At 37.2% G+C, this 18579-nt stretch overlaps 1 protein-coding gene and 1 long non-coding RNA gene across 2 annotated transcripts; one reads left to right on the forward strand and one right to left on the reverse strand.

Moving 5' to 3' along the window:
• Positions 1–6676: 6676 nt before the first annotated feature.
• Positions 6677–11129, reverse strand: LOC120284708. The gene is made up of 3 exons (XR_005543891.2): positions 10352–11129; positions 8303–9639; positions 6677–8234 (listed from the first exon to the last, which is right to left on the reverse strand). It is a non-coding gene; the product is annotated as an uncharacterized LOC120284708 (long non-coding RNA).
• Positions 11130–11790: 661 nt separating this feature from the next.
• On the forward strand, positions 11791–15153 carry LOC6737647 (protein scylla). The gene is made up of 2 exons (XM_002084443.4): positions 11791–11924; positions 12665–15153. Exons 1-2 carry the CDS (start codon positions 11855–11857, stop codon positions 13435–13437), a joined length of 843 nt encoding a protein of 280 aa, XP_002084479.2. The 5' UTR covers positions 11791–11854; the 3' UTR covers positions 13438–15153.
• Positions 15154–18579: the final 3426 nt, after the last annotated feature.

Raw genomic sequence — 18579 nt, forward strand, 5'->3', positions numbered from 1 at the left:
TTGATTTCTTTTTAAGTTCTTTTTATACAAGACGGAAAGTATGCTTATCACCTTTTTGAATGATAAGTTCATACTTCCGCAAGGAAACAAGAAACTGAGTCATTGTTTGATTTTCAGAACTCACATATTAAATTGCTAAAAAAAAGTTAGCATGGCAACACAAAACCCCAAAAATTGTGTCAAATATTTAAATAGATTTTTTGTTTTGCCAAAAATTATAATTGCTCTGTTTTGCTGATATTTGTTGTGATTTCCTAATCAGCAGTGAGTTGCATGTTTTCCATTCGATTTTTTTCTCTAGGTTCAATGTTTCGTATCATTTTTCAAAAACGCAAACATGCAAGTCAGTGAGATTAGCATTCGATGCAATAATAATTTCTATTGCACCTTTCCTTATTTTTTTTTTTTCCAACCTACGTAGGTGATTTCTAATTGAACATAGAATCAAATAAAAACGTTATTTCCAGAACGATTTTTCGCATGGCAACAGAATAGAATGTTGAGTCAGCTTCAAATGTTCAATAAAGTTGAATATAGGCTCCAAAATTTCGGGGCTATACGTAAGTGGTTTTCACCCAGGGAGTATTACTTCCACTCACTGCTTATTTATTTTTTATTTATTTATTTTTTTTTGAGGGACTTGGCTGACGTGTTTTTCAGCACGAAGCCAAGATGATGAAATTATTAAAGTCGTTTTAGCAGAGACAGCACACATCGCGTCTGACTAATGCGAAATCGGTTGCTATGGGCCACATTTAACTAGGAAACTTAACTAGGACTGATGCAATACACTCGAAATCTGAAAAAAAGAGCTAACTAAGATGATAATGCCACATAGGAGTTAGCAAATTTTTTTACATTGTGGTTTTTTTGAAACCATTGATATATGATCACTTCCGCTGAAAATTGCAGTGATTAAAAAAAAGAAAATATAAAATAAATTACCATTATCTTTCTTCAAACTTCATGTATATATGAATATATATTTTTGAATTATATATTTGTATTTTATTACCTTCATAAGAGCTAAATTTTTAATAAATAACTCTTTTTTTCTCTTTTTTTTTAAATATTTTTTTTAATTTTTTTTTTTTTAATATTTTTTTGCAACAATTGAAAAACCTGTTGAAATACACACAGCGGATGAGCTAATTCCCAGATTCTTTTCCACTTTTTCACTTTTTCCAATGGGAGGCTCGACATTCGGGTGACACACTTTCCGTATCGCAAGCACTTTTCTTATCGCTTGCCATCGAGTATCATATATATCATATTTAGCCAATGATCTAATCAGTGAGCCATAGCGCTTCTTTGTTCCCCCCGAAAAGTTGCAAAAGAAGCAGACACTTTGTCTACGCGATTCGGGACATGTTCGTGTGTGGATGGTTTTGAAATTGGTGGGTGGAGGGGTGGTGGGTGGTGCAGGGGCGCTGAGGAGCTGAGGAACCACGCCATTTCAGCGTATCTGAAGTGCAAAATGCTCGCGATAAAACACGCGACCTTGCCCAGTCGCAACACACACACACAGCACAAAGAGCCATAAAACGATGGAGTAGAAGTAGAAGTTGAGCTCCACAAACATACATACACATATATATGGTAACATGACGCATATTTCCCTTAGCACCGTTAAATATTGATTTAATATTCTGCAAATATATTTACACAATGGTTACGCGGCTCACCTGTTACACAGTTTGGGCTAGAAAAATAGCGAAAATATCATTATAACCTATGATACCATCTAATAATCTGGCAATGTATCTTTAAGCTTGCCCACAGATATAATATATAATAATATATATAATAATATATATTTGAAATGCTCGTTTTCCTACTTTGAACGCAACTGTAGTTCTTCATACATATATGCACAAAATCAGTCAGACGATTTGTCGTCGTCGATGTGAGTTCACCTGGGGCTAGATAAGTTTGCTGGGGGGGAGGCAAATGGAACCACCTCACAGAGGGTGAGAGCGAGAGAGCTAGCTAGCTAGCTAGCTAGATAGATAGAGAAAGCGAGAGAGAGCGAGAGTGGGACTCTTTGGGTCAATACTGGTTGCGAAAACTGTTGACTGATACTTAGACGGTCGCAAATTGCCTTGTTTTCGTTATCGCTGTTGCTATCGTATTTAACATCTGGTAGACAAACAGGCGACGGAACGACCTCCATGGCGAACCGATTCCAAGTTATAGGCTAACAAAGGTTGTAGTACCGCTAGTTTACAGAATCGCCGTTATATAACGAGCGCATTTCATCATTTCTTTCAGCTAGAATTTAACGTTACTCGCTACTCGCTTATTCGCTACAGTTGATTACATATTAACATACACAAATTTAGCAATGCATTTTTCTATTTCGTAACGGTTTGGTGAGTTAAGCAAAAAAAAAATAATAATAAAAAAAATAAGAGAAGGACCATCCATCTATTAGCGCTCCTATCTGACTTTTTCCAGCACCCATCTATTTCAGTACTTTGTGATCGATGTCAAAACATCGGCGACCTCAGCGAGAATCGAGTGACAGCGGGAGATTTTGGAAAAACCCAAACATTAACTCATTGTGGAAAATTTGAGGATAATTTCGAGTTCCCAGGTATAGCTCGGATAGTCGAGGGCTAGGAAAACCAGAACCTGATGAGCTAGCTCCTGGCATCAGGTAGAGTTGATGGGCAGGAAGGGCGATTTTTAGGGGCAGGGGGCACTTTTGGGCTGATGAAATCATTTAGGGAAATAGAAATCATTTGGAAATCTTTAAACTGGAAGCAATTCCATTTCGCTACGCTCTGCATAAATTACCTTCATCGAAAGTTCGAGTCGAGCGACACTCGATATTGCTATTTGATGTTATGCTAAATCTATTCAGGTCTTAATTTAATTGATTTAGTGCGACATGACCCGGGAAGCGGATTGCAGCATGGTCTATTTTGGGTTATTTGACCAAAACCAACTTCTGACCTCGACAAAGTCGAACTGCTTGAGCTCTCGCTACACTCGGAGAAATATATTAACAAAATAGGATTAAAATATTATGTTTACAGGTTCTTTTTTGGCAGTCACGCTCGTACAATTTTTCTTAAATTTTCCTAGCATGTCTAAGCATTATTTCCTTCATGTATCGAAAGAAGGATAAGTAAGGACTTAGAGTTCAGGACACAAAACTCAGACACAGCCAACTTTTGACCTTCGCAGCACACGCAATTTCAGGGGTGATTAGCGCTCAGATGTTGGGCACATGGCACCTACCCCCTCCCGAGTTTCCCACACCCATTTCCCGTTCGGTTCCTATAGCCATATACCCATACCCATTGCCATTGCCAGTCGAGAGTTGATTCCCCGGCTAGACGCAGGGGCTGGGTCAGAGTTGAGTGCTAAATTGATAAATTGCCTTGATTGGAAAGGAAGTTGTGAGTTGCTTGGGGTTGCATTGTTTTCCCTCGTTTTCCTGCTCTACGGCTCCGTTGTACGGTGTCCATTTCCCGTAGAGCTCCAGCTGGGATGTGGCCATTAAAGAGTACGAGTCGCGTCGAGTCGAGTCGCATCCCTAATTGTGAAAGGGGGTGAAGCTAAACCATCGTTTCCTCAATCTCTGTTTATAATCAACTTGAACTTGGAAGGTTACACGTCAGTGGTTTCTCTACCATGAGTTTATAATCCTATTTGTTGCTTCCAGACGCTCTAATAAGTTGTCATCAATGTATGTACATATGTATGTACATGTATGTACATCGTTATTATATATGTTATTTCCCAACTGACATTAGTCACCTTTTCATTATCAAAATCGATCATACGAGCTCTTTAACCAGTCTTCTTTGTTAAAGTTTCTTCTTTTTTTTTATTTTTTTTTTATTGGGCAATATAAACTGACACACTCATTGATTTAAAATTTCATTTGGGCTAGTCATTTCATATATGTAAGATTGAATTTGTATTGATAACAAGTAAGTATTTACTTTTTTTTTTTTTATTAATATTTATTAAGTGAAGAATCCGTACATCATTATTAGTATTTACTAATATCAGAATTCAAGTCTCTTATGGGCATTTGAGTGCAATAATCACAATACATGGAAATAGGCTAACGATTTGCATAATGGCATGATGAGGGGGGCGGTCATCAAATTCCCAGCTGGATCTTGACATTGTTGATGGAATCAGCCATGGCACTCTGATTATATAAACTGCCGCTCTTTATCTCCACCATTGTGGCAGGTCTCACATGACAGGTGTGTCATCATAGTCAGAATCCCCATACCAAGCCATACATATGTAATGCTCTAAACAACGTTCCACCATCATCGTATCAACTTTGTGTATCAAATTTTTGCATAGTTTTCCATGGAACTAATCCACGTTCATCAACCGAAAGCGGTGAAAACGGAGAGGGAACCAGGGATACCATTGGATGGATGGCGGAAAAACAAAGGGGTTGGATGTGGGGGTGGTGCTGAGAATTGCCACCCAGAACACATGTATGTCCAGTAATTTCATCATTTCTACGTTTTCTCCAATTTCATGAAACTTTACGTAGCCGTCTAAAAAAAAAAAGAAAAAACATAAAGTAAAACATGAAATAGAGAGGCAGAGAGAGAAAGGTAATACGAAAAGAAGAAAAGCAAAAGAACTCGTTGCCAAGCAGAAAATGAACTATTGATGGAAAAAAGCTGACGGCGAATGCACAACACAGGCAAAAGGCACAAAAGATACAAAAGATACATGGCATGACTTTGTAGCAGATACAAATACAGGCCACCTTCTCTAACTGAAAATTTCCGAGGGCTTCAGTTACAGAAAAAACGTTCGTTAAGGTTCATTTCGACTAAAAACGAAAAAGTAAAGTAAAACAAGAGTTTAATTTTCAATATTTATTAGTATCTTTCATATTCGCTTGAATATCTTTTAGATCTAATCATCACTAACTGTAATTTTGTATATTTTATGGTAATTATTTATGGTAGCTACTAATATAAAGTCACATATGTATTTTCTCCTACATTATACACACTATTAATAAACGTTGAGATAACAAGTTCCTCATTCTGCAGGCTAAGGATTTAAGAAAAGTATCTTTAAGATGCAGCCTAGGCAGTTTCACCTGTGTAGGTCCACGTACGTGTGGGTGCAGCTGTGTGCAGAATAAAACAGATGATTGCCCATAAGCAAAACGAACAACAACAAAGGCCGGCCGGGCTCCAAAGAGCTATCTATCTCACTCGCTCTCTCTCTCTTTCCCTCTTGCTCTCTATCTCTGTCTGTTTGGGGGCCCTCTCTTCGCTCTGTTGCAGCAGCGAAACAAAAAATAAATAAATAAATAACCAGCTAAAAAATAAAAGAAGAGAAAGACCAACAACAAGCAAACAGCAACACAAACACTTACTGCACACACTCGCAAACACACCAACACTAGCGCACACACACAGTGGGGCACAAATGGGAAAGATATGAAAATGAAACGTTGCCGTTGAGCAACTTGATTCCAATGGACTTGGCTCACTCAGTGAGTGAAAATCGGCAACGGCGCACAAGAGCCGTGTGTGCAGGCAATAAGAAAAAAGCAACAACATCAACAACAACAACAGCAGCAGCAGGAACAGCCAACAACAACAACAATAACAGCTGAGGCAGCAACAAAACCCTAGGCATAATACATATACTTACTTACCTACCTACCTAGCTGTATCCAAAGATATATATGCGACTATCTATCCAACTTGCCACATACATAGTTGCACACAAACAGCGGGCGCCAAATGAATAGGCTCTACCGCGTTTAAACAATAGAAATAGAACAAATACTCGTTTTTTAGTTGCAAATGTAGATAAATATATAGTTTTAATTTAATTATATACATTTAAATAAAGGTTATTAAATTATTAACGTGGAATTAGATTTCTAATTAAAGTGTTTTTGCCACCAGAAGTAAACAAAACATGTTAGTCGGTTTATAAAAACATGCTAAAAATTCGATAACAAACGCCGAAAGGTTGTCCACTTTGATAAACAGTATAAAGTTAAGGAACGATTAGAAGTAACTGTAATCAGTCGTTCTGCATTAATTTTAAAATAAAGTACCGATATAGTTTTTAATCAACAGAGGTTAACCACCCATAATATCCGTTGACCGATAACGGTTACTATTCCACCGATCTTAAGACCTGCGATATATTAACATCGATATCAGGATTATTAAGTTGATTGCATTTGAAGGTTATAAATTCAGGATCGTAATGATAAATATTTCATAAGGAACTGATTGAATAATTTCAAATACTAAATTGCAAATACATAATACATAAGCAAAGCTAATTCGTAAATATATACAAATAAGTATATATATAAAAATCAGTTATATGATTATTTATTTGTATTTACAACCAACGAAAGTTAAATAAAGTTAAGCTCATAGGCTCGATTTTATCATTATCAATATTATTTTGGCCCCCTTTGTACTGCTGCATATATGTATGTATGTGGGTGTGTGCGTGTGTTTTTGGGGGGCGCGTTGACTGCGCGAAACGAGTTGGAAAATCAAGATGTACATATACGTACGTACGTACGAATACATGCCTGTTCGTATGTATTTCACTGGCTGCGCTTGGAGCTGCGCTGCCCGCAAAGACGTCGGCAGAGGGCAGCGGCTGATTTTGTGTACACAATGCAAATACACATACAGTTGCACATAGCGGTGGGGGTTGCTGCTGGTGCAGGGGGGCAGTGGGAGGCTCGACTCAGAAACATATGATGAGCGAAACAGCTGCAAACTCGGCGAAAGAGCAGCGGAGAGCCAGTAAAATTACTGCAAGTTTTGAGCGGAGAGAGAGAGAGAGAGACAGCGAGCAGTGCAATAAATGCATGAAAACCAGCTAAATAATATAGCAAACCATTAATTAACGTTCAGTGCATTTAAAAATGCAGCAAATAACTATAGTTATGGCACTTTTCAGCAGGAAAAGCCAATAAGAGAGCCTGTTCCAGTTAATTATTTTCGCCGACCAGCTACAGCTGAGAGCAAAAGAATCAGCTGTGAAAGACGAAGTGAGTGAAAATTGGAGCGCGAATTGGTGGATGAGAAATACTTTTATAGAGAACCTAAGAGCGCGCGTTACACGTGAAACTCTCTTGAGTGGTTTACGCAAACTGAAAGAGCGCACGAACGTACATCATTTTGCACTCAAACGTGTTTCTAGCGAAAGAGATTTTCATACAAAAATTATTACAAAATACAGATTATTTAAATCAGACGTGAAAAGTAGCAAGAGAAAAGAAACTCATTTTGCACATAAATAAATAATAAATAGGCGATTTATTTGCATAGTTACTTTTATAAAGTAGAGGAAACTTCTGGCCAGTTTCTTCTGCCAGTTCGTTTGCATAAATCAATTATGCATCTGTGGGACACTTTTCTCCGCAGACATTTCAATTCAATTGAAATCTAATTTGTGCTCTAATTTTAGGCATTTTCTTTCCCCGAAGACAAACTGCCAAATCGTTTTCTTTTTTTCCTGGCGGAAAATTGTCGCACACCATCTCGTTCGCACTCACACGTTCATTCGGTCACGTCGCCGGTGCAAAGGAAACTCTGGCCGCTAGGTGGCGCCACGCATGCCGTTTTGTATCTCGTTTTTTTTTGTTTGCGTTGAGCAGATACATTACTTTTTAGCTACTTACTTTTCAGTTGAAAATTAATGATGAAAGCAGTAAATATTATTTATTTTAAACAAAAAAGGCCTGAATTGTATCTTAATCAAATCAATCTGGTATTAAATTAGTTCTGTTTATTTTAAATTGTATACATATATATCTTAGCTTAACATTTTTCTATTAAAATATTATCACAATTTAGAGTTTTTCATTTTGATTTACTTTATATCAACATCTCCCATTTACGAACAGTGCATATCCACGTCAGCGATTTGTATCTGCAAAATGCGAATGATTTTCGCTTTTCAATTGCAAATCGTCGTTATCGCAGTGGATCGATCAAACACCTTTATCAAATTAGCTTATCGCCATTTGTTTTCCATTTCCATTTGGCTGTCATAAATTACTTGCCAAATTCCTTGGCATTAACTTTGGCCGACAGCCCGGAAACATATCTGTGTACATACATATATGTATCTGAATCTGAAGACTTTCCGGGCACAATGAACTTCCCGAATTTCCGCTCGTCATAACTTTTCTACTTCTATGTTGCCTCTTTTTCTCGAACAATCCGCGAAAGTTGATCTCCCTGCGATGGATAGATAGATAAATGGATAATTTGCTCAGCGCTTCAGGTTTTCCTCTTGGATTTTTCACCTGCTCGTTTCGGCGAAACATTTTGGCAGGGCCTCCCCCACCTGGAAAACCAAATAAAAACAAGCGCAAGGAAAAATCAACTTGTTCTTGATAATTTTCTTGGGTTCTGCACACGTTCAACGATTTTCCCCGCACTCGCTCTTCTTATTTTTTTAATGAAAATTTATGCATACATATGGATGGATGTGTGCCGGTGTGAAAATGTGTTGTGTTTAGTAAAACTAATTTAAATTTACAAATTGCCTTCGAGGGGGCCACAAGAGCGAAAGCCAAAGCCAAAGCGTAAACTTTTGTGAAAATTGCTTTCCCGGAAAAGCGGAGAACACGCCGAGGGAAAGTTCTCTATATGTGCTGCCCATGTATCGCAAAGTCACAAAGGCAACGGTTGGGAAAGTGGATTTCAATCTCACAGTTGATTGATTTACCTTGCGAAATTTTTCAAATTTAAATTTTCTGCATTAAAGTCATTTTGAACTGTTCATGAATAATGATGGGAAAACAATTGCAAATTGAGTAATCGAAATGAGATACTTTAGTCAATTGAAAGTGGGGGATGCTTAATGTGAATTAAATAAAAGTAATTAGTAGAACTTGTAATGGGGATTTATATTTTATAAATTGCCAACTATATTTTCTACATTTATTGTTGATATTATAGAAATGACTAAACAACAGGCATCATCAGCTATCTAAGCCAATATATAAGCCAATTTATACCCGTATATGTGAGTATCTTTTTGTTGGCAATAAATTTCTCTGATCATTAACCCCTGAAATTCGTCTGTTGGCCGACCTGAATCACAGTTCTTTGTTGTTTATTTTTTAAGAGGCTCGTTTTGGCAGTTTGTTTCTAATCAGCTCGGGCCACGCCCCATTAGAGGCTGGGGCTCGCATTTCAAAGATTGCGAAATTTCAAAGAGTGCTCAGGTTTATCAATGAAATCAGTTTCAAAATCCGTTCAGTTCAGTTCACTTCGCAATGTGGCAAAAAGTCAGGGGCCAAAAGTCAAACAAAAGAAGTTCTCGTTTCAATTCATTTATTATCTGAACCAAACACATCTACATAAAGCTAATGTGCCACGAAAGATATCCCAAAGATACAAAGATACAAGCACACATGCGTGCTTCATGGAATTTCATTTCAATCTGAAAGAAATTTGATTTTATTTATTTGAGCCAGCATCACATGAAGACAAGTTGGATATCTGCTTTTCTACAGCTCAGTTCCTTTATTTTGTTTTTTTCGGTGGGCGGGGCATTCATGAGATACATTTCAATCTTTCGTTTTCAATCTACGTGCAGCATTTTCAGCTTTGGTCAGCAAACAACAATGCCGGGCTAAAGCGAAGGAAGAAAAAAATCAGCATCAAGATGAAGATGGCAGGAAAATGCATTCAATTGAAAGGAAAGGACACACAGCCATGGATCATGATATGAATATGAAATTATCTCACATCCCACATTTTCATTTGCTGATGAAATGCTCGGGCTGGAGTTCATGAATTCATAAGAACAGGTCCTCATATCAAAGAGCGAGCATAAAATTGAAATTGAAATTATGATGAAATTCGTCACTGAATCGAAAGAAGATATTTATAGATTTAACACATTACTTGTGGGAAAATGAAAGTTCGTGGAATATGATTTTATGTACGTAAAATGAATGACAAAACGGAATGTACACATGATTCGTAATGAATATATGAATGAAATGAAAACATCATTACCAAATGTAATGAAATGTTTCACATTCAGCTTTATCAATAAAATACACACAGATTAGATAAGCGATATAGTAAAACATACAAGGAAACAAAGACAGCAATCAGAAAATATTTATTTTTTGTGAAATTAAACATTTGTTATTGTGTTAACAAGCGATTTATTGAATTTCATTTAATATGTGCTCCAATTTCACCAGATTTGTAAGAGAAGTATGTATTTTATTATATAGTAACGATTTTCAAAGTATAAAATGTAAATTTTCAAAGTAGTCATATTATAAAAAAAATTAAAAATAATAAAATAATAGTGGCCTGATATTTCACACCTTTTTAAATCAAAGAAGGCTCGTTTTTCAAATAAATTTTGCTGTTTTATGGCACAAATTTACTACCAGATTAGAATAATTTAATTGATTACAATTTTTTTTTTAAAGTCATTATGGTTTAAAAATAGCTTTTTTATGAAATTGAACTGAAATTTATTTTTACGAATAACCATAAAAACGGGCACAGAATATTTAACTTCGTGCGTTACAAACAAATGAAAACTAACGGGAAATGCGCACAGACAGCGCTTTTATTAAATATTTAATGGAAGTAACGTTGGGCACAAAAAAAAACTTTGATTTAATATTCCTCATAGGGATTTTCCTGCGACTTGATGGGTTTTTCTCTCGAGATTTACTTTTTGGTTGCCGAAGCGGCGAGCGCTGTAAAATTTGCATTCGCCCGCTTCCGTGGAAAAGGCGAAAAGGAAATTCTGAAGATACATTCGTATCTTGTAGCTGGTATCTCTCGTATCGTTTCGTATCTTTTTTGCGGCCTGGCAACAGCCGCTATTTGCAGCATGTTGCAACTTGCAACTGAGTTTTCGTTTTCGGAGTGGAAAATTTTTTTTTTTTTTTTTAGCCTGCCAGTAATGCCGGGGTGGATTTTTGTTGTTGCCTCTTTTTCAATTCACTTCGTTCCATTGCATTTGTAGTTGTTGTTGTTGCTTTATTCGTTTCCTTGCGGGAGAACATTTCCAATTTTCATCCTTTTCGTGGTTTTCTCTCAATTTCGGGGTTTTCTTTTCCTCTTTTCGAGTCACGTACGCCGTTCGGTATATGCCTCTCTCTCGCGCTCTTGCGCTCTTGCGCTCTCGTGCTCTTTCGCCGGCATGAGCGCGCATGAGCGAGACGGCGGACGCAGAGATGAGTGAAACAGCTGTAGCGGCGATGAGTATAAAAGGCGGCGCACCGGCGAGAAATTCATAGTAGCTTCGAAAAAAACACTGAACACAGTACACAAGAAAACAGACTCTCGCAGCCAGAAAATCAAATGGAGCAGCAGCAGCAAAAACGTGCATAGCCAGACATTTTCCACTGCTAAAATTTTACAAATCCAAAAAGTTCAATCATTCAACACTGTTTCACGAAGAATTCTATGCTACTGACGTTATATTTTTAAACTAAACTAAACATTTAAATTTGCCATCAAACAAATGCAACGGACCAACGCCATTTAAGTGATACAACAAAACAAATAAAAGTTTAAACAACATAAGTGCTGTGATTTCCACTACAAAACAACAACCAACCAACCAACCAACCAACAACAACAACAACAAATGTTAATTTAAACTGCAACCAGAACGTAAAGAGGAAGAATTAAAGCAATCAGCAAGAAAACAAACAGCAAATTGTGATAAATTAAATAAGCTTAATTAAATTGTAAAAGTGATATACAAAGAAGGCGACAAAAGCCGTCGGAAAATTGCGAGCGAGCGAGCGAACGAACGACTTTCGATTCGATTCGACTTTCCAAGCCAACAAAACACAGAAAAACCGATGAAAATGGATGTTATTGCTCGGGAACAAATCATCTACGGTAGCCTGCAGGGATCAAACAAAAATAAAGGTAAGTGTACCGAGAATTCGGCGAGAAATACGTGTCTATAGGGAAGAAACGGGAAGGTTCCAGAAAGATCTTAAAACTTAAAACATGTGGTTCGCAAAATGCAGTCTATCAAATTTTGTGTTTCAAGCGTACATATTTTTAAATGTTTTTTGAATATTTAAACTGTTCTTGAACTTGTGTATAATATTAATAAAATAAAAAATGAACAACAACTGCTTTGCAAAGCTCCTTGAAATTTCATCAGCAATTAACTTTGTAATTTACATTTACACAAAAAAATGCATAAAAAATCAATTTGCAATTACAAAAAGGAAAAATGTCATAAAAAATCATGTTAAATTGTTCGTCACGTACGCAAATTGCAGCAACAAAAAAACGAAAAAAAAAAAACTCCCAGCAGCAATAAAAAAATGATTTTTCGTTTTCTTTTCGCCTCTCCGGCCCTCCGTCTTTTCAACGTTGCTTTTGCATTTGCTTCACATTTGCGTGCTGCGCTTTGAACTCTCGTTCGCTGTTGCCAAGCGTCTGTTTCCTCATTGCCTAGTTGTTTGTTTTTGGCTTCCGTTTCGTTATTCCTCATTTTTGCCAGATGTAGCAATAGAATTAAAGAGTAACATTCGTCACTACATTTTTACACTCCACGCAACTGAATTAACTGTGCAGTTAGGAAACATTCTAACTCGTTTTCTTACCAAAACCTTTTACTTATCAAACATTTTCCTCTATTTTAATCATTCCAGATTGGACCAGCAGACTGCCACCGCCGTCGGCATACACTCTGGACCTGATGTCCAAGAAGGCCAAGACGACAACCGGGGGCAGCAGCAATGGCAGCAATGCTACCGCCACATCCACAACCACATCCACATCCAGCAGTATTAAGCACAAGCAGCCGGCGGGCAGCAGCAACAACAATGTTGGCCAAAGTCAGAGCAAGAAGACAAAGCCCAGCGGCAGCTACAATAGCAATAGCAACTACTACTACTACGCTGCTGACGAGGAGGAGGGCGGTAGCAATGACTACGCACTGAGCAACTACGATAAGAAGGCCGTCGAGGAGCTGTCCCTGCGACTGCTCGACGAACTGAGGGCGGCCAAGTCGCGTCATTTGACCTGCACGGAAGTGTCGCTACCCTGTGATCTCACGCCGAGCGTGGCCCGGGAAATAATCCGCGTGTCGGAGAAGGAGCCCCGCGGCATACGCGGCTGCACCATCTACATTGAGTTCGAGGATGAGCCGAAGAATTCGCGTCGCATTGCCTCGATCAAGGTCGATCCGGATACGGTGTCCACATTCGAAGTGTATCTGACCCTCAGGCAGGATCATCGCGGCTGGACGTCGCTGTTGCCGCAGTTCATGAAGAGTTTGGCCCGCACGATCACCATCAGTCCGGAGTACACGATCACCAAGAATAAGCTGTACTCCGCCGATGGTTTGGGCGCACGCAGGAGCTATAGCTTCGGCAGCCACGCCCACAGCCCGAGTGCGGCCATCGCCACGCCCACCAACTAATGGTGATCAGCTTGATCTGTCAGATATGCATATGTTCGCATATGTGTCTGCGCGAAACAAAAAAAAAAAAAAAAAACACCACCCCTGTGATGATCGAGAGCAGTAGTTTGTTGCAGTTGAAGTGCAACAACGAAGCAAGTATTCGAAGCCACCCCACCTACACCACACACACACACACACACCTTTAATACACACACACACACATACATACACACATACACATTAGGGTACGCCAACCACACTCTCATACTAATACTATATATGGGACCGTAAGGCCCGATTTTTGTAATTGTGACTCTCACCACCATTTTACTTAGATGCGTAGTGCTATAACAAATAACTAGAGTTTTAAGTTGTTTCTCCTTTTTCAAAAACGCAAAAGCAAGAAAAACAAAACCAGGCGGCAAGAGCGGAAGAAAAGTAAAGAAAAAAAACCAACATGAAATTCAAAGACGGCAGCCCCACGAATCAATCCCCAGAATCATATTTCTGGGGCATTCGCTTTGGGGCTCGCCGGTCGACAACTCATGAATATGTGATACTGTTTAAGATGCTAAGAGTCTTTTGCCGGATGCACCAAAGTCCGGCAAAAGACGTTGATAAAATTACACATAACACACCACAAGAAAATACAAACAAACACACACACAAACACCCCACACACAACAAAAACCACAATACAAAAGAACAGATTTTTTTTAAAAATTGTATGCTATATAGTAATAAACAAAGAAACCAACAAAACAAACAAACTTGATCTTGGTAAATTTAAAATTTAACTTTAAAACTGAGAGAGATGAGGGCCTCGAACTGTGAAAGAGGCAGATGAACACACGCTCCAATTTTAGTTAGACGCAGCTTGCTGCAATAAAAATTTTTTAAATTATTAATTAATATTAATTAAAACCAACAAATTTTAGGATTTTAACAAATTTTTATATATTATTAAATGTATAGCGCGTACTACACAAAATACAAAATAAATAAAAACACAAAGAAAATCCACAACAAAAAAATAAAAACCGAGAATAAATTAAACTTAAAAAAATCAAGCATAAAATTTAAGGCAATGAATATCTCAGTAAATGTGAAAGCGTAAAAAATTTGTAAAATTTTTTTGTCTGTGTAAAACTCCCAATGCGATATGAAAACAAAAAACTTAAATGTAGCTGCAAAAACAAAATCAAGAAATCGTCAAATAAAATGTGAAAATTTAATTAAATGCAATGCGATATAATTTGTAAAAATTACAATTAACGTAATGAGGAAAACTTAATGTTCTCACAAATACATTAACACACCACTCACACATCCACACCAACATACAAACACACACGAAAGTATCTATTACCAGCAAAAAGTATCTATCAAAGCGAAAAACCTATTTATTACAAAAAGAGAGAGAGAGAAAGAAAGAAATAAACAAGCAAAATACGAAAAAAATACATGTATTAATTTTTTATTATTAAAACAAAGCAAAAACAAAAATATATTGTATTTAATGTTAAGTTTTTTTATTGCGTAAAACAACAAAATAATTGTGAGAAATTTGTAACCAAAACAAAACAAAAAAAAAACAACAAAAGCAAAAACATTTTGTGAAAAAAATCCATACCACACATACAGAGCGAAAAACAAAGGCAAAAAAAAATTACAAAAATAAAAGCATATAATTTTTCCTGCGCTAGCGGAAAATAATTGTGGAAAAAATTAAAACAAAACGGCTTTCTTTTCTGCCAGCACTGCTGGATCCCAGGGGCGCTCCAAAGGGGCCAAGGGGGTGGGTGGGCAGGGGCGGTTCAGCTTGTTGCGGGTGCAACTTTCTTTCAGCAGCCACCGAACCACTGAAAAGCGGCAACGCCGCTTGCCGCACAACCCGTTACTGCCACGGCCATGGCAACTGCACTGCGAGAAAATGGGCTCTAAATGGCAATGCGGTTAAATTATGCACTGGAAGAAATCAGTACCACAGGCAGAAGAAATACGTTCAACAAAACCCAATTTCCATTGAATTTATATCAACATGAAATGGATGTTTTTGAAGCAAATTTAAATACATCAATTAAGGATTGTTTTTCATACAGCTGATAGCTTTATATTATAATCTTTTGTTTTAAACTTAATAAATTAATTCAGCAAATAAATGATAATTGCATTTACAACAACCAGATTTCTTCTTGAAGTTAAAATTTATTTGGTGACTTGTTCAATTTAGTTAGATCTATGTATACTTGAAGTTTTGGTTTTTAAAAACTATTAACTTCGAATATTGGCTGTGGATCATCCTGTTTTTTTCAGTGCACCGCTGCAGTAGTTACACAAACGGCAACGGCAACAATCGCTGCCTCGCGATCAGCAGTGGAAGACAATTGGGCAACCAGTTTGGGCTAGGCTTACAACTTGTTGTTGGGCCTGCGATGGGTACTATGAACTTGGCTGAAAAGCGGCAACGCCGCAATTGGCCAAAACAGGCTGAGATGTTAACCCAACCAGAAGTGCGCAGGAATATGAATAAATCACACAGTCTTGGGCTTGACAATAATTTGCCATAAAAGTAATCTTTAAAGGTCAAAACATGCTAAAGAGGTTTTATTTATCTCAAGCAATTTTATAGAAGTACATGGTAAAGTATTAAGTACATATATAGCTTTAATATTCATTAACCGTTAATTACTTAAAGGCTTAAACCTTTCAAAGTACAAGATTTTAATTAATAATTAATATAACTGATTTTAACTATATAACTTTTTAGAGTATATGTATCTACATACAGCATTTAATATATTTTATATAAAGAAACTAACTGTGATTGTTCTTCTCGTTCTTAAGATACCCAAAGAAAGCATACCAAAGAAAGTATCTCATAGATATTTCGCAATTCGCCTACCTCAATGCAGGTGATTTTCCCTTAATTCGCATGCGGACTGTAATTGCGACAAGACGTGTGCCATATTTCGCCAGAACATCGAGTGTAGAAAGTCATTTAAAATGCTGTCATTCTTCTTGTTATGGCGAGAACATCTAGCATCCACCTCAAGTCATTACCAAAACGAAAAGGAAAGCGGTCCAGGGGGCAAAACCGCCAGGCATTTTGACAATTTTCCTTTTTTTTTGTTTTTGGACCCATTGCGATATTCGGTCATTTCCCAGAATAGAAAGCCGAAATGAAAAGGGTGCAAGTGTACGTACGCGCGAACCGTTGACAACAATATTTGAATAAACACTCATAGATACGTACATAGATCGTATGGGAATATATATATGTATATATATATGGTATATAGTATAGGGTAGTACGTGTTGGTCGAGATGTACGCGGTGCGGTTATTGTGGGGTTTGATGGGGCGAAACTACAATCAGTTCCAATTAGATGCGAAAATAGAATTCAATTGTCACGTCATAAAAGACTTAATTGAATCAATTTCACGTCACAATTCGTTGGCGTTCTTTTTTTCGGAACATTTCGTTATATTTTTAAGTCAGTTTGGCATATTTTTATTCGCATTTCGTATTTTTATACGAATTTTGAACCTACGAGACTCTTTTGTTTTTCCGCCGAGCCTGAGATACTCAAGGCAATTTAATGATGCCCGATGACGCGGCTGGCGCTGATAATTTCCTTGACTTTGTAATTTATTGGTGTTTTTAAAAATATTTTCGAGATAGTTTTCGCAGCCACGATAACACGTTTCGATTATGGACCACACGCGTTTCCCAGAATTCCAAGTTGACCACATTTTCGCTGCGTGTTTTCCCATAGTTTCATTTATATCTGTTTTATTTTATTTTTAAGGTTCCTAAGTTAGAATCCAGAACATCTAGCACATCTGCACGGTATTCCCCACAAAAAATTCCGAACTTTAAGACCGGAGTCTGTCGCATATTTGCTGTATTATTTAACCCATTGTTTGCTCCTGGCTTTGTTTTAAATTTCTCCCCTACCCACCCCCCCTCGCTGTTTTCCCAACGCGTTCCATTCTAAACTGAATAAATAGATTGGTGTGTCACTTTTGTCAACAATTTGCATGCATATTCTCCAATGCGGAATTTCTGTTATTGAAGCACACAAATGTATCTATATTTGTAGACATTAAGAGAACAAAAGTGGCAGCAAATAAAAAAAAAAAAAATGAAATAGCTCGAAACACAAAAAAGCTGGCAAATATTTGGTCAAGTCCTCTGGTTTTTGTTTTTGAACAATTCCGCTCTTGGAACTACACATCCCACATTTGTTGGCTAATTAATTTGAGTTTTTTCCTCAATTTCTATTTTTTCTCATTTTTTTTTTTTGGAATTTCTGGCCATGGAAAGTCTCCAGCTTTATTGGATCTTCGGCACGTGTGGTTACCCCCATCCGAAAAACTAAAAAACGGTTCGATTCAAAAGAGATTTGCGCAGTCTAAGTTTTTTGGATTTGTCACATCAACTTCGGTCGTAGGTGGACTCGTTTTGGACGTGTTCGTTATTATTTTTTCAGCGGCACGTGGCTGAGAGAAATTTTCGATCGTTGTCAGGGGTATTAGAATATGTTCTAGCTGTCAGAAAATCATAAAAAATACAACAAAAAATACGCAAGATAGTATTCAAAATTTGTGCTATTAATTAATTTCCTAAAAAGCGTCGTTTTTGCTTTGCTCTTGGTGAAAATTGAAAAATCTGTTCCAAGAACTGGTATATGTTTGTACTTTTTTGAAAGTACATATTCGTACATATAGGCATCGAAGAAGCTCAAGTAGCCTAAGACTTCATAATTTGCTTTTTGGCATAGCTAATCTGCTTGCTTATACACATTTGACAGAACAAACACGATCATCTGGTTTATATACTTAGAAACTATATGGAAATAATGATTTTGTAAGCTAAAAACTTAATGATAGTTCACATATATCACTATTCATCATTTTTAACATAAGTTGGAAATTATTTTTTTTTTTTTAGATTTTTTTCCCAAATTACCTAAGCTGTTTTCTGCACTTGTGTTAAAAGAGAAAAAACCTACCATGCCCACCTGACTTGACCCAATTTAGGGCGAAAAAAGAAACCCTAAAACCCCTAATCCGAGACAATTGCACTGGCAATCTTCTCTTATTACTAAACCCCGAATTACAGCCTGCTCCCATATTATAATGCCATCAATTCCAT

The sequence above is a fragment of the Drosophila simulans genome, chromosome 3L, assembly GCF_016746395.2.
Source record: "Drosophila simulans strain w501 chromosome 3L, Prin_Dsim_3.1, whole genome shotgun sequence".
In the NCBI taxonomy this organism is placed as follows: Eukaryota; Metazoa; Arthropoda; class Insecta; order Diptera; family Drosophilidae; genus Drosophila; species Drosophila simulans.

Excerpts from the sequence above, each read along its gene's own strand:
- LOC6737647 (XM_002084443.4), top strand. The coding sequence starts at position 11,855 with ATGAAAATGGATGTTATTGCTCGGGAACAAATCATCTACGGTAGCCTG. Across the intron at positions 11,925-12,664 it reads GGGATCAAACAAAAATAAAG|ATTGGACCAGCAGACTGCCA; the intron begins GTAAGTGTACCG and ends TAATCATTCCAG.